This window comes from Pseudonaja textilis, chromosome 3 (genome assembly GCF_049901715.1).
Source record: "Pseudonaja textilis isolate UNSWEBS1 chromosome 3, rPseTex1.2, whole genome shotgun sequence".
NCBI lineage: Eukaryota > Metazoa > Chordata > Lepidosauria > Squamata > Elapidae > Pseudonaja > Pseudonaja textilis.
Window position 1 is genome coordinate 150,464,721 of NC_141992.1, and position 26,030 is coordinate 150,490,750.

Sequence of the window (26,030 nt, forward strand, 5' to 3'; positions counted from 1 at the left end):
CTGTTAGGCCCCGACTTGTTTGGTACCCACGATCAAAGGAAGACTGAAGCGGGAGCGCAGCCTGGGCAGGAACTGCCGGATCCTCCCTTCGCAGCCTCTCCGCTCTTTGTAGTCTCCTTTCAAGTCAAGGGTGTCTGGTTTCAGGCGGCAAGCTGTTCGCCCCGCCCCGCCCCGCCTCGGGCCACCTCAGATCCCTCCCTTCTGGGGTTGCGGCTGGGAAGGGAAATATGAAGGGGAGTAGTTGTTGCTGCCACCGCCGCCACCGCCGTTGCCGCTGCCGCTGCCGCGCTTCAAAAAAAGCCGCAGGAGGAGACGCGGAGGGGAAAAAAAGACGGCGGTCGGCGCCCGAGACTTGCTCTGAGCAGGCAAGCGGCTTCGGAAGGCCAAGAACCGGGAAAGCCTTGGGAGCTGGGCGAGCGGCCGAAGCCCCTCGCCTCGGCCGGCACGAGGCGGACCGCCTTCCCCTGAAAAGTTTTGGTCGGCGGTGGGTGGGATAGCTGGAGGACTGAAGCGCAGGGCGGCAACTGCCTGAAAACCTTGGAGCCCCGCGCTGCTTTCTGCAGTTGGGGTTCGCCCCGAGGTGGGAAGAAAAGGTGCGAAGGTTTGGGGGCGGTTGGATCCCGCCAGGTGGGTTGCGCGGATCCGGACTTCATCCTTTGAGCAAGAATCTTCGCTCGCTCTTGCGCTGGGTTTTGTCTTCTTCTTTTTTTAATGATTATTATTACTAGCGCGTGTTTCCAGCTTCGTGTGCGTGAGAGGACTTGGGGGATTTGGAAGAACTTCAGGGGTGCGGAAGAAAGAGATTAAAGCAAAAAAGAAGAGAGGATTTTTTAAGGGCGCAAAAAAAAAAAGTTTGGAATAGAGAAGTTATTGAAAAGCTGGAAATGTCCTATCCCTGCTGCGTCTTGGTTGGGTACCTGTTCCTAGTCCTGCTCTTGCATGGTGAGTACTCCAGAAAGAAACAATGCATCTGTAATAATCTTTATGTTATTCTTGTAACAAGAATAATTCTTATATCTTCTAGCCAGACTTTAGGGTAAAGGTAGAAAGGCTACTTCTTGCCTTAACTTCAAACTCCTATGCATTTGCAAACGCTGTTCTATTTTAGAATAGAATACTTTATTGGCCAAGTGTGATTGGACACACAAGGAATTTGTCTTGGTGTAAATACTCTCAGTATACATAAAGAAAAGGTACGCTCATTAAGAATCAAGAATTCTTATGGATAACAATATTTTTCCCTTTAACAATGGGTTGTCTTCTGTCATTTCAAGCCTTTTTGTGTTGTAATGGGAAATGATATTTTAAATGTTTCCTTTTTGGTGTGCAAATGGTTAGAGACATTAGCCTAGTTTTTACTGGAGGTATTCTCATGTCAGCCAGGCTTCTCAATGCCCTGAAAGAGGCACATTGGTGAACAATTTAAATATGCAATATTTCTGAGGCTGATTTTTTTTTATTAAAAATGTCAGCTCCAAAAGCAGGAATTGCTGTATAGATGCATTCATTATAAAGTCTGTTGCATATTTGATATATAAGATATTGAAAGATCTAATACAATATTTAGGTGGAGAGAAATTGGATATTTTGCTTTGTTATCCATATTAATATAGTTTTGCCTGTTTAGAAGTTTCATAAAAGAGCTGCCCAGTTTTATTTTCTTAAATGTGCACCTTAATGTCACTATGGCCTTAATAGAGAGGCCAAGTTGACTTCTACTTCCAAGAAGACCTAGAATAAAGGGTCTTAGGCCACCAACCCAAACTAGTGTTTACTTCAGATGCATGATTCACTAATAAAATGATTGTTATATTGCAGTCACAGTTCTTTTTCATTTAATGATGAAATGCCAAGATACGTTCTAATGAGGGTGTTTGTCTACAAGTCTACAAATTACGTACATAAAAGTGACAACAGCATCACTTCAAGCATTTGGAGAATTTATGTTATGTTCCCAGCAATGACTAGCTCAGCACTCCACAAATGAGTAATGAACCCATAGTGGTCTTTCTTAGTTTGATCCCCAAATTAGTATCCAAGAGTACTGAGCACTGTTTTTAAACATATGGTTTTTTGTTATTGCCAAATCTTTTAAATTCATTTTAAAACAGGAATATAACCTCATACTATAGAAATGGATTCTAAAAGCTACAGTACATGCTATGTAAGAAAATACATTTCTTGGCCTGCCTTGACTTTAATGTTCATTAATGTGTATTGCAGTGTTATTCCATACTATTAGTGATGTAATGTACCTCTGTCATGATGCTCTCCAGTTTTCTTATTTTCTAGACTGTAAAGTCCATTATTTTAGTCTTTTTACAAGTGGAAGATAATAACTGCATCATTTTTGCACCTTTTCCATTGCTCTACTGTCATTTTTGAGATGGGATATCTAGAACTGTAACTAAAATTGCAGATGATGTAATACTACACATGTCTGTAATAGTATTATGATATATCTATCTTATTTTTAGTCTTTTAAAAGGTTTTTTTTACTGTTGCTGTAAAATCTGGTATTCGTATTCTCCTGCTACAATTCCAATGTCTTCCAATAATTATAGCTGCTTCATACATCATCAAAGTGTACAAGTGATTAGGATTTTCTATCTTAATTATGCATTGTATTACTGAATTATTATTTGACATGATTTTCACATTTAAATTCTGTTTGTGATTTTATATTCTATGTTTTCAATATGAGGAGAGTGCCTTCAATATTCAGGAATTTTTTTGTATTGTATTGTATCTTTATTGTATTTCTCCATTCTGAATAATTTGATTACATCTGCAGCCAGATTGTATCTCATTTTCTTTATCTATTACCAGACCAATATCTCCTCATAGAAAAAAATATTTTTTCTGTTATTTCTCTTTTGCACTAAAGCAAATTTCAGGAAATTTAAATTAGAGAGAGGAATGTAAGGGAAAATTCAACTGTGCAAAAAGCCCATTTACTTGTTGCATCCAATTCCAAATCACTATACATCCATAGAGGAACCTTTACTCTTTTCACCCCTCTTCTTCTTCTTATTTATTAATTGACAAGAGGACTTTTTAGTTTGTATAGGAGCTTATATTTATATAGAAGTATATTAAAAACAACTATAGATTTTAAAAAATTGTTAAGAACAGTGCTAATATTCTTGCAGCAGGGCTTATTTCATAAAATTCTAGCTTTGGTGATCTCCAGTTTAGAATGTCCATAAAAGTTTGTAATGTTTTATTTTAAGTTATAACTGAGGAACCTCGGGTTCTCCACTTATGAGGTCTAGTTCCCAGCTAGGATAAATGAATGAATGATTGGAATTCTAACCCAGTAACATCAATTTTTCCACCTTACTCTAAATGTTATCTGATAGAAATGTTTATTCATTGGATGAATGAGTATCTGAATAGTTATCCAGTATCTGTTAAATTAATACAAATTTAACATCAGCATTTGAACACAGCTGTGGATTTTATACAGGTGTTTTAAACACATAGATGTTACCTTTCCATCTGTTTGGACGCTCTCAAATGCAGAAATGCCACTCCATCATGATTAAAAAATCGGTACCTTCTAGGTAACTTGTCATTTTATAGATAAAAGGACTGCTTTCAAAAAAGGTATTTATTCAGGCTATATAAATATATCTGGTTGAAACAGACATGTCTGGACGCCAAGGTGTACTTTAAAATTCTCTGATCTGGGAGTCTAGAAGTTAGAAGGGAAGGTTTGAAGTTAGAGGCTAAGTAAGGAGAGAAGGTATAATTATAGGGTTAGACTCATAGGCTCATCTGCTTAGAATTACCAAGCTGTTTTAAACTTTGGCTGAAATGTGAAACAAATCAGGGCCAGTAGTCAGATCAAAACAGCCTCTACCAAGAGAATTTGAAACGGGGAGTTTTGCTTGTCCCTCCCTCAGAGTACTATCAAATTGGGAACATGAGAAAAGAAAAAAGAGGGAGGACAAAAAATCAATTGTTAAGGCTATAGTAAGCATAGGGGGAAAGAACGTAATAGAAAATCATAACTCTTTTGCATTCAAGTAAGGACAGACAATTGGATGGGCATTGCTGGCCTCTTGTGTATGAGTGCATTTTTCTTGTTGCTAAATTTATGTAACATTCATCATGGTGACATTTGTTTATAAATAAAGGAATCTATAGAGTAAAGCAACTGCCACCTTTATGTTTTATATAATGCAGCTAACTGAAGAATCTATCAGTTTCTGGTATGTATCTTAAATCTTTTATTACTGTCATTAAAGATTTAAGCTCATTTTTCCCCCTGAACTAATATCTCTTAAGCCACTGGTTCACAGTCTGGTTGTGAGTATGCGAACATGCACATACGTGTTGTATGACAGATTCAAAGGGCCTGGGGTCCAACTTGGGAGAAATAAAAGGATATTTTAATGCTTATATATATTCTGTCATTACATTTATAATTTACTGTCTCAGCAACTTTAGTCCTCGACTTGCGATCACAATTGGGGATCAGAATTTCCATTGCTAAGCGACGCAGTTGTTAAGTGAGTCACACCCAATTTTATGATGTTTTTTGCCATTATTATAAATAAATCACTGTCATTGTTAAGTGAATCACATTACATGGTTGTTAAGCAAATTCAGCCTTCCCCGTTGAGTTTGCTTGTCAGAAATGGCTAGGAAGGTCACAGATGATGATCACAAGATTCTGGGATTGTCATAAAAAACATGCTGATTGACAAGTATCAGGATTTTAATAATGTGACCATTGTGTAAATACCAGTTGTAAGTCATTTTTTCAGTGCCATTGTAACTTGAAGGGTTGTTTATATATATATATATAGTAGATTTTCACAGATACAGGTATGTAGGTCTAGGTGTGTTCGGGTCTTTTCTCGTGTAAGATTAAGAGTATCTTGGCAACATTTCGGTGAGGTCCCACTTGCCATCCTCAGGCTGGTGCTTTCGGCTTTGTGCCAGTGCAAGCATGTGTGTGTGTGTGTGTGTGTGTGTATGTGTGTGTGTATATATATATATATATAAGTTTTCGCAGGTACTTACATGTATGTTATTCAGCTTTGTTCGGGTATTTTCCCACGTCATTATAGTTGTGCTTTTAAAGTTGTAGCAACGTTTAGGCAGAATCTCATCTGCCATCATCAGGCTTCTATATTGTGTTCGTCTGTGAGTCAGACTGTAAAACAACTATAAACAACTGTAAAAGTCTGACTCACAGACGAACACAATACAGAAGCCTGATGATGGCAGATGAGATTCTGCCGAAACGTTGCTACAACTTTAAAAGCACAACTATAATGACGTGGGAAAATACCCGAACAAAGCTGAATAACATATATATATATAATTTTTGTTGCCTTAAAATGTGATGAATTTGTTGAACTAGTTGGAGATGAATGGATGAATTTGTTGAATTAGTTGAATGTGATAAATTTGTTGAATTTGTTGGAGAATAGATTTGTCAGACTATTAACTCTGATAATCAAGCAAGCATTTACATATTAAGAAACAGTACATTTCTGAACTTCAGTTTCTTGCATGCAAACACACATTGCCTCCCGTGTCTTGTTTGTGGGTTTCCTATAAGCATCTGGCAGGCTATTGTTGGAAGCAGATGGCAGAGATAATCTAAATGGACTTCTGATGTCTTTGATTTTTGTTCTAAACATGGAGAGTCTTTGTCTATTATTTCTATGACTCATACTCTCTGAATCTTTTCCAATTCCACCACTGGTCAAAACTTGAAAATCTTGTCTGGAAGATTATATCTGTTGGAGCTGCATAATAGTAATATTACATCCCAATCTCAGGACTTTGCTTTTTCTATGGCAGACTAAATTATTCCTTCAGGTCAACTATTAAAATTGACATTTATCATTAATGACTGTTTAGGCAAGATAAAACTGAAACAAATCTGTATACTAGAGTTGTATCTAACCAAGCGGAATTACATGTGGCAATTTGTAATTTATTATGTATATTTATATCAAATATACAAAAACTCTGCTATATATTTAAAAATTGAATTAATTTCCTTATCTACTGACATTATGTAATATAATAAAATGTAAATTGATAAAATTCACTGTATAGAGCAAGGGTGTCAAAGTTGTGTTGTCACTGCGGCATCATGTGACATATCAGAATTTTTTCCCCCTTCGCTAAACCGGGCAGGACTTGGGGCCAGCATGTGACATATCTGGCCCGCGGGCCACGAGTTTGACACCCCTGGTATAGAGGAGAAAAAGGAGAAAATTGCACCAGGAGAAAAAAAGAAAAAGAGAGCATCTTATCTTAATAACTTGTAAAATGACCTTTAAAATCCTACATTTATTACTTGTTGACTGTTAAAGGTTTGCACCATGTGACAAAATATTTCTGCTGCAGAAATTCTGATTAAAATGTGCAATGGAGTTAATTTATTTTACAATAAAATAGGATAGCTTTCCAAAATAATTAATATTTATATTGTACATTAAATATAATGTTGCTTACTTTATATTTCCTTTCACAAAATAAAACTATCACCGTTATATTCAGTTTCCAGCTAGTTAACATGAAATATCAGAATAAATAGCAAATACAGACACTATATGGTACCTATTGTGATTGCTTTTATAAAGTGCTTTCAAGTTAGTCTTGACTCCTTTAACTACATGGACCAGTTTGTGCAGTTTTCTTGGCAAGGTTTTTCAGAAGTGATTTTCATTGCCTTGTTACTAGGGCTGCGAGAGAATGACTGGCCCAAAGTCACTCAGCTGGCTTCATGCCTGAAGCAGTGCTACAATGCACAGTCTTCTAGTTTCTAACCCACTGCTTTAACCATTTCATCAATGCTTTCTCTTTTTGTCTTAAACAAAACATTTAAATGTATCCAATGTTAAGAAGTAGTATTTGGACTGTGGAGGCATCAAAATAAGGACTACTCTTGAATTTTCAGTAAAATTATCATTTCAGACATCCATTCAACCTAGAAAGTAACTTCTGTTGAACTATATTAAAAGACATGATTATAATAAGTACATTATTCTGTCAAATTTGTTTTTATGTTTATTATTTATGTGATTTTGTAAGTATATAAACATCCTTATTGACTGAAGACTTTCATATATAATATAACAACGTTACTAACATATTTTAGTTGTATATTAATGTATGCAGGCTGTGGAAAACGTTTTGTCTTTTGATGATAAAATAGGTGTGACCTAAATATTTGAACAATTAAAAACAAAGAATTTTCATCTACATTATTTAAACTTTGGAAGATTCTTTCTAAATTACTAAATACGGAATTACCTAGCAAACTCTGCTACAGACTTCCATGGGATATAGTAAACTGTTCCATTCTATTCATTCTATGTTGGTTTAGCTATTTATTATGGTTGGTCATACAGTCAGTCAGATGTTTAGCTAGGATTTGCCATTTTATCCAACCATCAAGTCCTTCCCAAAGACCTGGGATAGGCAGAAATTATTTGATGGTGTTATAGTTAAAGCTGTTCCAAGCAAAGCTGACTTTTGCAGTTGACTGATGACGATTTTGTCAATACCCGAAGGTGGTATTCCAACTATTTTGGGATTGTTCCCAATGTGTCTATCGCTATTGGTACTATCTTGGCTTTGCTGACTTACCCACAGCCCTTCTTTTCAAACCAGATATTTTTATAATCCTACTAGGGGTTAAATTTAAGACCATTTACATATAGATCATGTACTCTTACCACTGAGTTTTAGCTCCTCCCCCTTTATATTTTTTTCCTTTAGTAAGTTTATATCACAATCACAGATTTAAACATAAGCAAGAAAACATAAGAATATGGCCATTGCTCAGCAAAAAATAATGTATTTAGCCATCCTCCAGTATCTTGCAGTTGTTTCATTGTACATTAAGTCCTTGCAAAAGGATACATGTTTTTAAGGGAGGTATACTAAGGTATCTGTTGACCCACGGAGGGAAAATAGGTTCAGAATTTCAGAGAGCATCTGATTATACTTTAATAACTTGGCTGTAATAAGTTACTGTCATTAGAACTCCATTAAACTTTTATTAACTAGCTCCAAATGGAAAACATTTGTTCCAACATTGTGCAATCTCCCATCTTTCTGGTTTAAGTAGGAAAAGATACTATGTTATTAATAATTTACTAATCAGTTTGTATGGCCGTCCAACTCACAATGTGACTTTCAGCAGCTAGCATCAGCAGAAAAACACATAAACAAGGCAACAAAATAAACTTTAATAAGGAAATATATTGTTAACTGCAACCACTCTTAACTCTTACACAACAGGCTTGTCCAACATCCTAGCCCAATGCCTCAAAGAAGAACCCCTCAAAGCCCCTAACCACATTGCTTCATTCTGGACCATTTGTCTCTTCCAGGTGGTCTTCAAGGATATTTACATGTAGTTTGCATTGTAATAGTCCAAATGGGAGGTGATCAAGTTTGAGGGATCATGACAGGGCTTACCAATCCTGGAGCTGGTGCAATTAGTGCATAACAGAGGTTTGCTGAAAGACTTTTCTAGCCATAGCAATAATTATGGGATAGGAGCTATGAGTGCAAGAAGATCCCCAATGTATATTAGTTCTACCCTATCCAGAACTAATGATGGAAAGTCCTCTGGGGAGCCCTAAAACTCACAATCATTTCATTTTGAAGCCTATTTTTCCTCCAGATCCTCATCAACACTGGGAAAGAATCTAGATGGAATCACTTGGTTGGCCAGGGATAAATATGTGCAACTAAGCATCATCAGTATATTGATGTTGCTTAATCCCTTACCAATGAACCACCTCAGCTCGCAAAGCAAAGGCCTAAAATTAGACCTGTCTCCCTACCAATATAATTGGAACCAGCCCCACAGGGAGTAGCACCATTCCGCCCCCCACCCCATTCCTAATTCTAATATCCAATGCTGATCCAGAAGGATATTATGATTAATGACACTTATTTTATTTCCTTCCTTCCTTCCTTCCTTCCTTCCTTCCTTCCTTCCTTCCTTCCTTCCTTCCTTCCTTCCTTATGTACTTACTTACATCGGCTTTATTGAAGGTCTTTGATAGATGAGAGAGGGCTGTGATAGATGTTCTACCTCTATCTTGGCTGACCAAAAATTATAAACAAATACAATATATCACGGGTGTCAAAGCACCATGTCACTTTGTGTGACCTATCGCAACATTTTTTCCCTTTGTGGAGCTGGGGTGGACATGGCCTGTACATGATGCATTTGGCCCACGGGCTGCCAGTTTAACGACCCTGTGAAGAAAGTAGCACATATCCTAAAGCATGACAAGTCCTTTCAGCAATGATTTGGGATGCAGGGCAAAGAAAAGTCCCATTTCAGGTAACTCAGAATTTTGTAAAACTTTGGCAAGTTTCTGCTGCAAAAAATATGTTGCAGAATATAAAGCTTTATATTAATACTGTCATAATAGACTGAATATTCACGAGTTACATGTTTTTATTAATTTATATCCCATCTTTATTAAGTTTATAAATAACTCTGGGTGGTGAACATATATAATACTACTTCCTTCTCCTGTTTTTCTAACAAAAGTCCTGCAAGGTAGGTGGGGCTGAGAGAAATAACTGGTTATCAAGCTGGCTCTCAGGCCTAAGGTAGACTAGAACTCACGGTCTCCTGTTTTCTGGCCTGGTGCCTTAAATATTAGACCAAATTGGCTTTCAGTGCTCTAATATGTGCTAAACTTATTGCATCATGGAATCAAGTAGGCCAAGTCTTAATTTCTCTTGGTTAAAATATTTGCTAATGATTGCACAGTGCCTTCTTTATACATAGTTATTCAGATTTTCCTTGCATAAAATTTGTAAGCACAGTGAGTATAATCTTGAGATCTGTGCATGTATTGGGTATGAATATATCATATAATATTTGTATAATTATATAAATTCTGATTTCCCTCAGTTTCAGAATTTTAGAAATGAAGTAGAAAAAAAATTTAATAGCAGTTCTATATCTCAATTTTGAAAGGCATTTATATTTTTTACAATGTATTACAGGATGAAGTGTTTTCATGGGATATTGTGTACTGTATATAAAGTATTATAATAGAGCATAAAGACTTGGTTTTCCTACACAGTGATTAACGGATCAGTGCTACCTAGAAAGTAATCTCACCATAGCTTGTCCAAATATATATAAAAGCTACTTTCTAAATACGTTCAAGCATAAACAAGAAATTTAAATGTATACAAAGGAAGAAATTGGGATCTGCAATTAAAAACAACTTGATTGTTTGAAAGAACAATCGTGTAGAATGAGAATAGAAAAGGGTGTTGAAAATAAAGGAATTATTATGAAGTGCCAAAGGATCAGCAGATGCTCCTGATACCTTTGAAGATTAGCTATAGCTTGGGAGGGCTGTTTGACGATGAAATTTAACCTTTTTTAAACTCGGCGAACAGATGTCTCTTTCTTTTCCTCCCTGTTTCTCTTCCTTCTTTTTCCATTCCTTTTTTCTTCTTTTTGCTGTTTCTTTCAAGAAGGAGGACAAAGTTTGTGTGTGAGAGCATGTACATACATGTGCGTGTATGCACACGTGCACGTGTGTGTGTGTAATATGTGTAATATCAATTGGTGCATGAGAAAGAATACTTGGAATATACTGGTAAGCTTACCTGTAAAAAGTGTAATTTATTTTACTGGAAATTAATTTGATTTAATAGCCATTAAGTTAGTCAATATTAACTTCATCCCAGCCCCGATTTTTGCAAGGGAAGGGGGAATTATAGCTGCTAGCAGGTTTGCATATTTGCACACATAAAATCAAATATGTCGCACTCATTTATTGACAAAAGGGAATTTTTAGAAGAGGCTATAAGTGATTTTGGCAACCCCAAGCAGTGGTGGGATTCAAAAAATTTTTACTACTGATTCTGTGGGTGTGGTTTGGTGGGCTTGGCAGGGGAAGTTTACTACAAAATCCCATTCCATCTCCACCCCACTAACCTGCTTTCCAGCTCCATTCTCCTGTGCAGGGCAACAAAAGAAGACCCAGCCAATCAGCTGGCACTTGGGAGGAAGAGAATAGATGGGGGCGTGGCTAGTCAGGTGGCATTTGCTGGTTCTCTGAACTACTCAAAATTTCTGCTACCGGTTCTGCAGAACTGGTCAGAACCTGCTGAATACCACCTCTGATCCTAAGCTAATAAATTTGGAAGTTGGGCACTGCATAAAGTAAAGCTTTTTTTTCAATGCAGTGATAGCATGCATGTAATTCATTATATGTTGGATCCAAGGATTAGAATCTGTCAGTCAGTAAACTTTTTGTAATTATCTCTACAGTCTTTCAAAATTTGCATTCATCATAATCTTCATTTCAAGCAGATGGTTAGTTTCTAGAGGCCTGCATTCACATGTCAAACTATCTCTCATTACCAACAACTGGAATTAATTTTGTATATATTAATTTTTTACATTAATCTACATTCACCAGAATGTTTATGTTTCATCTTTGATTATTCAGGGCTGGGAGAAGGTTCGGCGCTTCACGACAGCAGGACTCATCCTCAAACATTAGAAAAGAGTGCATGGCGAACTTTCAAGGAATCACAGTGTCATCACATGCTGAAACATCTGCACAATGGAGCTCGTATTACTGTACAGATGCCACCCATGATTGAGGGACATTGGGTCTCAACTGGGTAAGTTTATAGGCAAACAAACTGATCATATTGGAAAACACTACAGGCTAAAATACTTTTCACTTGCAATCAGTTAAAGGATTTGGGTGAATTATTTTTTCTTCCCCTTAATGATAATCTCCTCCTCCGCTCTCTTTCCTCTCCTCTCGTCTCCTCCCCTCTCTCTCCCAACCCTTTTCTGCCTCCCTTCCCCCCCCCTCTCTCTGCATAAGTATCAAAGTCAGTTCTTATTGTAACTGTGGGTGTTGTGATTGGCTGCAGAATTTTGTGACCACAATCTGTGTTTAAGCCATTTCAAATATTTTCTATCTTCCTTACTTGGAAACTGCAGCATAGCAGAAAATTGTTCATAAGATCTTATGAATAAACTCATGACTTCATGTTTTATCTTCTGACATTTGTACAAATTCATTTATAAATTGAAATTACAGAGTTATAGTTGACAACCCAAGCATGTGTTAATGTTTAATTGACATTATAGATGTTCTTTTAGAGTAAGATTTATTTTATAGCCGTCTTTTACAGTATACTCGAAATTATGTTCTTAGGAGTATTCTTCAGGTTTACAGTTCCTTCAAGTCTAATCCAGCAGTCCTTATTCAGGCAAAAACTACAGTTAATTAATGGAATGTTTACTTTGATAAACCCCAGTCTTCATTCAAGTTACTAAAAAGTCCTGGTAGAAGCTATAAAAGCTCATTTCTTGGGTGAATTCTTATTTATAATTGACAAATAGGCAAATTGGTTCATTTCATAATCATCTTTTGCATTTATAGTCTGTATACAACCATTTGATACAGATATTTGTTTAGTATATTAGTGTAGCATATGTTACATTATTAATCTAGAAAACATTTATACTACCGGTGTAAAATTTGGTGGATGGGTTTACTCTTTTTATAGGAATGTGGATGAAGCATCTTTACAGAAATACAATTAAAATATCTCCATACAGCATACCATGAATTCTTAATATATACTAAAGAGGGAGAAAAAAACAATAACTAAAATAGGAAAATGTAATGCAACAGGTAGGAAGAGAAATAAAAGGCTCTTATCTAAAGTGTTCTGTTAAGAAATCAAAGCAAATATTGTTACATATAGAAACATTAAAGCTCAAGTATTCCAATTATCATTGTTATAAATACTGTGAATTGGCTGTTACTTAGAGATGGATTAACTCCAGAACCTATTTTGACAATAACTAAATTTTATAATTTTATACCTTAACAAAGGTTTTTTTTTCCTGTTTCACTATAGTTGTGAAGTTAGAGCAGGTCCAGAATTCATCACAAGATCCTACAGATTCTACCATAACAATACATTTAAAGCTTATCAGTTTTACTATGGAAGCAATCGGTGTACAACCCCAATCTATACCTTGGTTATCCGTGGTAAAGTCCGCCTTCGTCAAGCATCCTGGATTATCCGAGGAGGGACCGAAGCGGATTATCAATTGCATAACATTCAGATCATCTGCCACAATGAGGCAGTAGCCGATAAACTAAGTCAGTTGGTGAACCATACGTGTCCTGGATTTGTAGCAGGAGATAAACCTTGGGAGCAGAATGTGAGCTATGATTTATGGAGAGAAGAGAATGGCTACGAGTGTACAAAGGCACTGAATTTTGCTATGCATGAACTTCAACTGATTCGAGTAGAGAAACAATACCTGCACCATAATTTAGATCACTTAGTAGAAGAACTGTTTCTTGGAGACATCCACACAGATCCTGCTCAAAGGATGTATTATCGCCCATCCAGTTATCAACCTCCACTCCAAAATGCCAAGGTATGTGACCATTTCAGTTGTATTTCCAAGACATGTAAATGAAGTATGTTTTTAAAATTACTTGGCCCGAAACTTAAATCCAGATCCCATGCAGGTTATCTGTTTTCACTTGTATTCTTTATCAGGATTGCTTATCTTGTCTGTCAGTTATGCCTTCTAGACTTTAATATCCTGTTGCATCTTCCTATCTGACAATCAAACTGCTATATTCTCTTTGCTGGCTTATCACCCCTGCTTCAATTTTTTCATGTCTTTTTAATTTGGACATTGGATGCAGACTTGTAGGATCAAATCTGTTTCATGTTGTTAATATTTTAATGGGAAAGAATGTTGCAATATATCATTTTTTTCAATATATTTACAGTAATGGCATCGAGAGGAGATAGTGAGGTTCAAAATGATAAAAGCAAGTATCATGACCTAGGTGCAGTGCAGTGTAACATACATGTACAAAAGGGATGGAGCTTGCTGACAGAATGCAACAATATTGCTTTTGTCCTTTTGAGGAAAGATCCCGCAGACATTGCTTCTGGACAGAATATTTTCTTCTGTGGCAAGGAAGCATTGACCCATACTCTCAAAAGTTTCTGCTCTTTCAAAGCTGTCAGATAGTTGCAAGAGAATATGTTGCAGAAGTTCCTGAAAAATTGAAAAATATACTGTGTGGCCAGTTACCCAGCCACACACCTGAAAGGAAATTTCAAATTTTGTTTTATTAAAAGTCAAGTACTTCATATCTACAGAAAAGATAAAAGTAGAATAAGGTAATGGCAAACTTGTTATCTATAAATTTTTATAAAAGAAACAATAATGTATAAGTAGTTCATTGTTTTTCAATATTTGCTATTTCAAAGTACATTTCATAAGATTTTTTTTTTCAATGCCTAATTTCCCCCCCACCTTTTTTGTACTTTATATACTTAATCTGTTTTGTAATAGTTTCTCCTTGCTCTTTATCCAAAATATATTCAGAATGGCTTATATGGGGTCAGTAAGTGTCTTCCTCCTGCCTTCCTCCCCCTGAGAGGAAGAAGCAAAGTGGGGGGGAAGCAAACCTGGACAAAGTATGTCGAAATGTATTAAACATGTGTCTGTATCTGCCAACACAGCTGATAGTATCTCTTCCCTCAAAATTATAAAAAAAATATGGAAATTATTCAATGGGAACTCTAGTGCTTTCCGTTTGAAAGGAATTAATGTTATAAAGCAGCAGAAAATGGGCAATCCTCAATGGGCAGCATTCGTTTATATTAGGAATGGGGAACAATGGCCTCTTTGTGACTTGTGAACCAACTCAGGAATTCTGGGAGTTGAAGTCTACAAGTCATTAAGAGGTCATCATTCCCACCTCTGCTTTATATAATCTTCAAGCATCTTTGAGTCTCAATCATTTTATTGGGGGGAAATGGCATCCATTTAGAATAGGGCCCTTTTATGACTTGTGGACCAACTCCCAGAATTCTCCCAGTTCCCCCCTCTGATTTAGAAGATCATAAGTCAACAAACCCAATTATAGGATCTAGAATTAAAGGGGAAACAGTTTGTAACAGAATGAAATAGCACAGATTCAGGATAATCATATAAATCAAAGATTAAAAATTTTGCCTTATAAATTTTGATTGAAAAGGAACATCTAAGACTGAGGAGAATCAAAAAATCAAAGAAAGCTATTTTGTCCTTCAAAATAACCTGAGGATCATTAACATACTAGCAGTTTGGCTTATTGGAACAGAAGGACCATGCAAGAGAAATGCACTTCCATACTACAGCTAGAGTAAAGAGGCCAACCCAGTTGCCTGTTTTGATATCTATTTGAGGGAGAAGGGAACTTGGGAGGAGCTGACAAGAACACAGAGAGTGGTACTTGGTCATGAGATTAAGATTGTATAGAGTAGTGTTTCTCAACTTTAGAAATGCTAAAATGTCTGGACTTCTCAGGTGGATGGGGGATTCTGGGAGTTGAAGTCCAGATACATTAAAGTTGCTAACATTGGGAAACACTGGTGTAGAGATTTACTTTTGCATTAAGGAATAATTTGGTGGTATATCATGTGACTCCAATGCAGTAGAACACACCAATGTAAGATTAACTTTTCTTTTGAGTAAGGTGTTACCACAAGCTTCTCTAATACTTCTTATAATTATGTCTAATTATTATTATTATGACACCTGTCCTAGTAATATTTTTTCTATCTTGGAGTTATAAAGCAGCAGAAACTAATGCATATTTACACATTTTAGCTGTAATAAAAGCTTAAGATACAGTACCTCAATGAGCTATCTTATTCACAAAAAACACACATAGAAATGAGGATATATTGTTTCACAGTAGGGCTGTACATCTTTTCTGATGACATCTCAAAGGAATGTACATAGTAATCGGAACCACATTTGAGATCAAAGTTGTCATCAGTTAATTCCAGCAGAACCTTTCAGAGTTACTTAAACATTTTCATATCATAAAAATTAGATCATAATTATTTTGGTCATGATCATAACTAGTTTAAAATAAAGTGTGATTGCATGAACCTATAGAATATTTGCAAACAATATTTCTTGGTTGAACTGTATTAATCTTTCTGAATGTTTTGTAGAAATAAATTAGAACAGTACCTATTTAAGTGAAGCATATGGCATTATTTTAGACTAAATAATGTTATTGTGTGCAGTGTTACAAATTGTTTTATTGTCATGAATATGCAATAAGAGAACAGAGGAACTGGTTGTCTGTTCAGATTCAGAGCCCTTTGATGTAATGTTCTATTTCAAGCAAAAGTGCAGATATGTCTCTAAAGTCTTTGGTCAGACTGTGCAATTAAGTTAATACGCATGGGGGGAGCGGGGTGCTTATTGCGCAGATTTCCCCAACAAAGCATCTTCCAGACATTTAACTACAAGAATGCTTAGCCAGCGTAGCTAATGGGAAAATTGGGAATGCTGTGATAAGACTTAAACAAAAGTAGAACATCTATTTGAAGTATAATTGCAGTTTGAAGAAAGAATTCACGTGGCTTCAAAGAACATATATTACTTTTCCCATGTCCTACTTTTTAAAATATTAAACTTGCCTTCAGGTTGTTTTTTAGCCCATCAGTACAGTTATAAACATATACCTTATATATATGTAATTCTCTTGGAGATAATTATTTTGAAAGCATAGATGACACTTTTTCATAGAAATGTGTTGTATTTTAGTTTCTCAGACCTCTTTTTGTAAAAAATAAAATAAAAATAAAATAACCATCACAGAAATATTTACCAAGTGAACAACTGCACTTTGATTACTTATGAGGTAAGCATAAAACAAGACTTACATTAAATATAAAATAAATTGCATAGTTATTATCCTTCTGTCTTGAACACTGATGAAAATCAACTTAAGTAGTAGACTATATTTAAAATCTCTTGTCTTAGTTGGTTCTGGAATTGGACAAAAGAGACATTAAATCAACTTTTTACATCAGCTTTTTGGCCATCAAACACTAAAGCCAAGGAAGGAAGGAAGGAAGGAAGGAAGGAAGGAAGGAAAGAAAGAAAGAAAGAAAGAAAGAAAGAAAGAAAGAAAGAAAGAAAGAAAGAAAGAAAGAAAGAAAGAAAGAAAGAAAGAAAGAAAGAAACCCTTCTCTGAAGAGAATCCATTGTAGAGAATCAGCCTAGCAAACCTTGCTTGATTATCTGTTTTTAAATTATAAAACATAAATATAATCCTATTTATAACAAAGAAGAGAGTTTAGAAGATTTTAAAATTGCTATCTTTGTCTTTTTCCTGACACAGGTAATTCCACAGGGTAACCAAAGTGATTTCTTTTTTATAGCTAAGTCTGAAATCAGTTTGAAATGAATCTAAAATCATGTTCACCTAAGATAATCTGTAACTGATCAGTTACCACCCTCACAAACACCTTGACTAGCAAGGGAATATTGAACACTAGCATGTAACTGATCCACTGGGTCCAGGTTTTGTTCTTCAGGAACAGCTTGATCATTGTCTCTTTTACAGAGGTAGACACCACACTCTGTCTGGACAAGGCATGTACAACTTTCTGCATCCATCAATCCTGAATTACTCTAAACAAACTTTTTGTACTATTCATCTTGTATTATTTTCTATTGGTTAGTAAACATTAGTAAAGCCTTGTTAATAAGGGGCTTTTTCCAGTGGGATGCTAATGTTTCTTTCCAGGATTGGCAAATGTTTCACTGTAGATACTGCAGATGTATTTAATTTGAATTGTTTCTGACCTTTTCTTATACTCTATTTCCCATATTCGTGACTCACAACCAGCAGCCCAAAGTAAAGGCAAGTCATCTCTTTTACTTTTGAAAATGGAGAGCAAAGTTTGGGGGTTTACACGTATCCCCACTGAAATATATACTGATCTCTTGATCTCCCATATCTTACAGGACATTGACATCCCAAGATATTCATTCATTCATAAATAAATATGAAATATAGTATAATAAAACTGGCAGCCTGAACATCTTCCATTCTGCCATTTAATTAGGATTGAGCCATTGGTTTTCTTCACAGAGGTAACACAGTGTGGAAGGAAAAGGACTTCAGGGAATTCAGTTACTATTCTAATTTACACTTTATGAAGTCAGCAACCCTGAGTGGCTGTGCTTGTAAGACATGATAAAAATAGGCTGTGGGAGTAGCACTTATATCAACATTCAGTCTCAAGCATGGGAAGGGAGCACATTAATGTGTTGCACAGAAGAGCCCTAAAGTGTAGGATGGACTCTATGAAAGTAACTTGGGTCTTTGTCATGTTCGTCTTTGCAGTTTGCTCAGCAATTTGAAATGGACAAGAAATTAGTAACCAGTTCAGCTATGTTGGTACAGGACCAATATAGCACATATAACACTGCTGCTTTCTGGACCAACTGCAGTTTCTGGACACTCAAATGAGTAAATTGCAGTAACCCAATGTTAGGTTACTGGCTATGGTTTATCAGCTTAAGTTAACCAAAAATGCTATTTAGGTAAGTGTCAGGGTCAAATTTAGGTGGAACACCAGACATAGAACTTGATTCTTAGGGGAGAAGGTCAGGGGCATTTTCCCAATTTCAAAATTCAGCAGTAGTAGCTCTTGCCTCATTTGAATTCCGTTTCAGCTTTTTCTCCAACATCCAGGTCCCTTACAGCCTAAACATATTACAGGGAGCCCCAGATTGAGTCCCAAAGGGCCAAACAAGAATATTGCAACAACACATTTTGATACCTCTCAGAATAATGTTTTAGAGAGAGAGCGGGGTGCAAAATAAACTCTTCAGGACAATGTAACTGAAGTAAATCAGATGTTGCCTTTCAGTTGTTTTCTCAATTGAAACATTTATTATTTTATATTAGATATGGAGATTTGTATTAACAGACATACCTGACATTATGTTTACTATTAATTACCTAAGTAAGTTAAAATACTGCATTAAAAATACTGCATTTGCCACCGAACTCAATGTACATGTAAAATGCAGTATTTTGAATCTGTGAAATGGGAAAATGCAAATGAATAAAGCAGGATTAATGACTTGTAATTAAGAGTAAAAATTATGTAAAGTATAAATCAAGTGAAGTTTTATTTTTGTTCTAGAATATCAATTTTGTTTAATAAAACTTTATAGATTTCAGATTGTTTCATGCATTTCTTTCACGTAGCAGTACATTCAGTTTCAAATGCAGAATCTAAGCGGTTTCACATAAATCAATTTATTACCAAAAATATGTTTTGTTTTTCTTTTTTGAGAATGGATTCTTGACCTTTATTCTCACATTTCAGTAAAAGAAACAAAATAGCAGAGTAGCATTTTTAACAGCCATCAGAGAATAAACAACTTTAATTTTTTAAAAAATCCATTAAAGTTATTAATCTTAGTGGTTTTCTTGAAGGTTGATTTAGAAAAAGCACAGAAAGGTAATAGGAGTGGGAGAGAATTTAGTGGTTATTTAAACAAAGTGTTTTCTTGATTTGAAATACAGTATTTTGACAAAGAAAAAAACCCTTGCTTTTGATAAGGGTCATTTCCCTAACCTAATCCTATGCAATTTTACATTTATCAAGGAATTAGGATGATTTAACTTTGTTCTATAGCAGGGGTGTCAAACTCACGTCATCACATGATATATTGGAACTTTTTTTCCCCTTCGGTAAACTGGGCATGGGTGTGGCCAGCATGTGACGCATCCAGCCTGTGGGCCAGGAGTTTGACAGCCCTATTTTATAGAGATGGACTGCCATAAGGAAAAAAAATACATCTCTTGCATAGAGTTGTAAGAAAGATCAGAATGTTTATTTTCACCATTATTAACATAAAATACTAAGGCTTGTGAATGCTCAAAAAGTTTTTTTTTAATCAAAAATTTAGACTTTTAATCAAAAAGTCTAAAGATTTATTTCCAGCGTGATATAGTTTTCAATTACCCTGATCTCTTAAGCAGGCAACTCTAGCCTTCTCATTTTAGATTCTAGTCACATTTAAAAAAACACGACCCATATGATATGTAAAGGTTATGAACATTATGAAATGAATTGTATTTCATACAATTTTTTAAAATGACCAATTTTTATTTTATTTCAGAACCATGACCATTCATGTATAGCATGTAGGATCATTTATCGATCAGATGAACACCATCCTCCAATTTTGCCTCCAAAGGCGGATTTGACTATTGGATTACATGGGGAATGGGTGAGCCAGCGCTGTGAAGTACGACCTGAAGTGCTCTTTCTTACTAGACATTTCATTTTCCATGACAACAATAATACCTGGGAAGGTCATTACTATCATTACTCTGATCCAATCTGCAAACATCCCACCTTCACTATTTATGCAAAAGGCCGTTACAGCAGGGGTATACATTCAACCAAAGTGATGGGAGGAACAGAATTTGTCTTTAAAGGTAAGTTTCTATTCTCTTCAGTGTCAGATTTCTTCATTTTGGGTGAGTTGATGATGTAATAAAGCTACTGAAAGAGATGGAATTTGAGCAGGGGTGGGATTCAAATTTTTTAACAACTGGTTCTGTGGGCGTGACTTGGTTGGTGGGCATGGCTTGGTGGTCATGTGACTGGGTGGACATGGCTTGGTGGTCATGTTACTGACTGGGTGTGGCCAACTCAACATCATTCACATTGAGGCACGCATCTCCTTGCCTGGCCTCATGACTGGGGAATGCTGCAATAGTTGTAAGTGTGAAAAAGGGTCATAAGTCACTTTTTTCAGTGCCATTGTAACTTTGAATGGTCACTCCACACGAGCAAAGTACCAGCAGAGGAGGGGAAAAAAACTCCAGAGAAGTTCCTGAGACAGGAAGTCTAGTCCTGCCAAGAATGTAATAAGGGTTAATGGAGAGGCAGTTTCTGTAAGCAACACCAGAATGTTTCCTTCCTGCCTTCCTTACAGGATTAGGCCAGTAATTTCTTCTAACAACCAGTTCTCTGAACTGTTTAGAATGTTAACAATTGGTTCTAGCGAATAGGTGCAAACTGGTAGAATCCCACCCCAGAATTTGAGGCATGTGTTTTCTCCTCTTGGTTGTGGGGAATGGTTTTAAACCTCATGAAGGGTTTAGTATACCAGTGGGTTTTTGTTTTTGTCTTGTTTTCTGTCAAAAAATATCAGGAAGTTACACTGCTTCTGTTTGCCTGTTTGTATTGTTGTAATTCAGTTAGCAGTCTTGGAGGACGTGCAAGTTAAGGCAGTTAATCAAGGAAAGTTAAAATATGCATATTATTAAAGGGAAAAGATAGCAAGGGTATGTTTATCTTCTAGGTAACAAGGAGATAAATAGGAAGGAAATACTGGTTTGAGGCAGTTTTCCCAATCTCCTGCCTTTAGCTTTATTGTGTTTATACCTGCTAGAACTATGTTTTTCTGTTGGCTATGGAATTCTGGAATATATCCTAAACTCACTGAGGTTGAGAAACACTGCTAGAGTTTTCAGGCAGAACTTTAACCCCAATATATTTGAAGGGCACTGAATTAGAGAAGGCTGGCATAATAGAGATATTTGGGAGCAACTTTCACAATGTGAGTGTAGAGTTTAATACAGCTTAGTTTGGATGAGCAAAGTTCAGATTGTGTGCAGGTAAATGCATGTCAGCTCTTTAGGACACACATATCCTTTCCTAGGATTGTGTTGTCATTCTGCAGGGCAGCCACACAATCCTGAGAAAGACAAATTTGACTTCAGGCATTTCCAACAGGTGCTGTCGAAAAGCTTAAGCACGCACTTGAAAGTCTTCTTCCCTTTGAATGAAAAGTGTTCCCCCACCATATTACCTGAGATATTGGCTTTGGGCCAGGCAAGCATATTATAAGTCTGCAGAACTGATTAACCGCCTGTACTTTGCCTTTAAAAAAAAATCGGGTGACATGACAAAATTTAAAGTGTACCTTTTGCAGGTTAATTATAGAATAGTCTCCCTGGCTAAATGGTCAGTTAACTGATCACAAGGGCTGACTTGTATTGTTACCATAAATGTAAAACTCAACTTTAAAAAGTAAAACTCAACTTTAAAAATGAAATTACATCTATATTGGTAATGCCAAATAATTTTTTGCTGGGGTTTGAATTTTTATATATGATGTTGACACCAGAATTGACATGGAACCAGTGAATTTGTTGAATTACATTCTCTTTTAGAAAAAAGTAGAATTACACCATATGAAAATAGTAATGTGTACATAGTGATTATTTGTAGGTAAAGGGAGAAGAAAAATAAATTTATCTCACCTTGCTCTTACCAGCTAGTGAGATGAAATTATAGGATTTCTGCATCTCTAAAGAGTTTTATATGCACAATTGTTAAAATCAAATTGCAAATTACATTTATCACTTTTAAAAATAAAAGCTTTTTTCCTAGTGGTAATTTGTTGTAATAAGAAAGCCATAAGGTTTTGCTCTTGATCTAATTTTCCAAGAAATAACCTGGATTCTCCTCCCAAGTAGTGTTTGCAAAAAATAGTGTATTAAAAGTATAATAGAATTTTCAGCAAAATAACTGCATGAGATCCACACAGAAGATACAAATCCTTTGTTTTTCAAAATGATAAATTTTACCTGTACCCTTAAGACTTCATTACTAGAGTCCAAGCATCAAACCAAAACTAATAGCTCTAGCAATTTCAGGGTTTAATCTCATGAGTAAATTATCCAGAAATTATTTGTACCTGGTTAATGAAAATTAATGAGGAAATTTGGGCAATATTGCTTGTGGCTTCAGTCCAAGGTCTCTTTAAAATGAGTTACATTGACACCAAGAACCAGCATATTACTGGACTCATCCTTATTAGAATTGCCAGGTGTGGGTAGCTAGATGTCATTCTGAGGTACAAGCCCTTTATTGGGGATTATTGGGAATTGAACTCGAGGACCTTGCAGATGGAAGGGAACATCATATACAGTATAACATCCATTTCTGTCTCCTCTGAGACCTTAAGACTTCATATACCATTCTGATGGCCTGTGAAAGATATATTTTCCCCATATTCTTGTAACAATTTCTCCTAAATGCTTATCTATTTCTATATTTCACTCAGTTCCCTCCATTGAAATCAAATGTAACTACCCACATAAAAGGAAAGTTTCAGGTGTGCAATCTACTCAGAGAGGACATTCACAAAACCTGGCAGTAACAAGCAACACAATTATGTATTTATAAACACATGCTAAAATTCTAAGAAGTGCATTGTTGAAATACTTGTTCATGAACAAAACCCATTCAAAACTGCCGGCTCATTGCTTTTCTAGCTGCACGATATCCACATGTTGGATACAAGAGGATAACCTCTGGGAACATCTGGATTCAGCAGAGCACAGCTACAACAAAATTACTATAGTATTCCAGGAACATCATTTATTATTCACAGATCAGTAGGCAACTGTAGTTTGTCATGATTAATACTGCAAACATCCTCTTGTTCACCTCTTAGAAACTAGAGTGCTAATTTAGTATTGTCACAAACAGAAACTAATTATTTTGAGTGTTTTTAGATTTTTCTCCACAGCCTATTTTCCCCACATGCACTCAGCTACAATGTGAAAATACTTTGAGGGGTATAATGAAGATGGTGCTAAAAGGAGTGCTATCTTTAGCTGCATGAAACGCATTCTGTTCCCACTGCATCACAGTTTTTCAAGTTATTCAGGGGAGGTCAATAATATACTTTTCTACTTGGTTGGAATCAGATCAACCGTTTGTTCTTAGTCAGGTGTCTGAGTTCATTACAGCAACCCGACTAGAATAATAAAGTAATAGAGAGGCAGAAACAAGCAATAATGTCCAGACATAAAGATGGAGAGGTGACATTTTAGGTCCCTTCAAAGCATTATTTTAAGGCTATTTCTAAAGACGGAGCATATATTGAGAATATCCATATAAGCAAATACTCTGCTTAATTTTAATACTTAAGACTACAAGTAACATCTGTGTTTGCAGTTGTGTGAATATCTGTGTATTTTGCTTTTATGACATCTGAGATATTTTCACTAACAATGCTTCTGCAAGATGTGTTATTTTAAATATTAGCCACATTGAAAGAGGATAAATCTGATAAAAACATTATCATGAATTCTAATGGAACCTCCAAGTGGTGTCTGAAAACCAATTGCTTAAAAGGAAATAAAAAGTGAAAAAGTTGTTGACTTTTTGAAAGGATCTTGATGAATACCATTGAAAATAGAATGCTGGAGCAGATGGGCAAGTGTTGGAATACCTTTGAAGCAAATTAACTTTAGACCTATTACAGTTACATCAGTTTTAATGTATAAAAGCACAATTTAAAAGAAAGCCACAATTTAAATGTAAGGATTTTGATTATGTTCACAAAATAGCATCAATTCATGACTGGACTATTAATTACTATACTTCAAAATATAATGAGCAGTTTCTTCTCTTTGCAGTAAATCATATGAAAGTTACTCCCATGGATATAGCTACAGCCTCTCTACTGAATGTTTTCAATGGAAATGAATGTGGAGCAGAAGGATCCTGGCAAGTTGGGGTGCAGCAAGATGTGACTCACACAAATGGATGTATTGCTTTGGGAATCCGTCTGCCTCACACAGAATACGAGATCTTCAAAATGGAGCAGGATGCCAGGGGGAGATACTTGCTATATAATGGCCAGAGACCTAGTGATGGATCCAGCCCAGACAGGCCAGAAAAAAGAGCAACCTCCTACCAAATGCCCTTAATTCAGTGTACATCAGCAGCCCCAAGAATAGAAGGAACATTAGAAGAAAACATTCTAGGATGGTATAATAGTGGCGCATCAGCAAGCAATTCCTGTGCATTTGTGCTAGCCACAATAGTGGCTATTTATACTGTGCCACACTTGGATCTTCTCAGCTAGAAGAACAAACATTTTGAAATTTTTCAGATCAGGACAATATAGAAACTGGGATTAATGAGAATGGCAAAAGGCATTTTTAAGACAAAAAAGAATAACTATTTTCTTGATGCACTTGAATGCCTAAGAACTTTTGTTATTTTCTCATGCTTTCCTGTATTTGAATCATGAACAGCACTCATTTCTTTGAATTTCATCTAGTCTGATCTACGGTTTGACATGACTGCACAATAGTAATTGCACTTTAAGACTGCAGTTTCTTTATTTCATATTAAAAACTCTGTTACAACTAAAGAACATATTCTGCAACCTTTCTTTCATCAGCTTTGCTGTTGCAATCCATTGAATTAAAAAAAATAACTTCTTCACTGACTTTAAATATCAGGTATTATACTTCTATCGTGCCAATACTAGAAAACTGCATCTTTCTTAAGCTACAATGTACATATGTATATACGAAATTTCAAACCATGGATGTATCTAAATATACTTTTATAGATTTTACATATTAAATGCTTTGAATAAAAAAACTGAATGACAAATATAAAATCTTCAAAAATTGAAAATGTATAAAGATTTTTTGTGAAATTAAAATTCAGTGATGCAGAATAACATGACACATTTTATATTGTTACTCAATGCATGATAATTTAATGATTTTCTGATTTCCAATAATTTGTAATTAAAATTATAAAGTAAAACGTGGAAGGAAGGATTACAAGACTTCTCAGTTAACAGCCAAAGTGTTTTTTAAATATATTTTCATGAGAGAAATGTTGTCATATTCATTGCACGTACCTTGAATCTCATTTTATTAAAGTGGGAAATTCAGTTAAACAGGAATAAATTCTAATAAAGTCATTCTTTACAAGGAAACTTTTAAAACTAAGATGATGTATCAATTTGTTAAACAACAGAGATTTATAAGCAACTTAAATCAAATCACAAAATTGTGTTGGTTGAGCAAAGTAGAGGCATTTTAGATGAAGAGTAATTCCATCTTTATTTGTATGATGGGAAAGAATATGCTACAAATATGTATCATTCTTTTTCTTTAGAATCACAGCTCCTTTTCAAATATGACAAGCCCAGTAAACACAGGCTTCTCCAGATCGTTTTTTCTACAAGTGTGCATTTGTGTGTACTGGACTCACAAATGCCTACATAGTTGCCATCTACTAGTATGCAAGCAAACTGCCACTGTGCATAGAAACAGTAATGA

The 26,030-nt window shown here is 35.7% G+C and overlaps 1 protein-coding gene across 1 annotated transcript; it reads left to right on the plus strand.

Annotated features, from left to right (window-relative positions):
• The first annotated feature begins 203 nt into the window (after nt 1-203).
• On the plus strand, nt 204-25,693 carry APCDD1 (APC down-regulated 1). The gene is made up of 5 exons (XM_026699398.2): nt 204-942; nt 11,484-11,661; nt 12,922-13,453; nt 20,033-20,354; nt 24,360-25,693. The coding sequence occupies exons 1-5, from the start codon at nt 885-887 to the stop codon at nt 24,809-24,811; spliced, it is 1,542 nt and encodes a 513-aa protein (XP_026555183.1). The 5' UTR covers nt 204-884; the 3' UTR covers nt 24,812-25,693.
• The last annotated feature ends 337 nt before the right edge of the window (nt 25,694-26,030 follow it).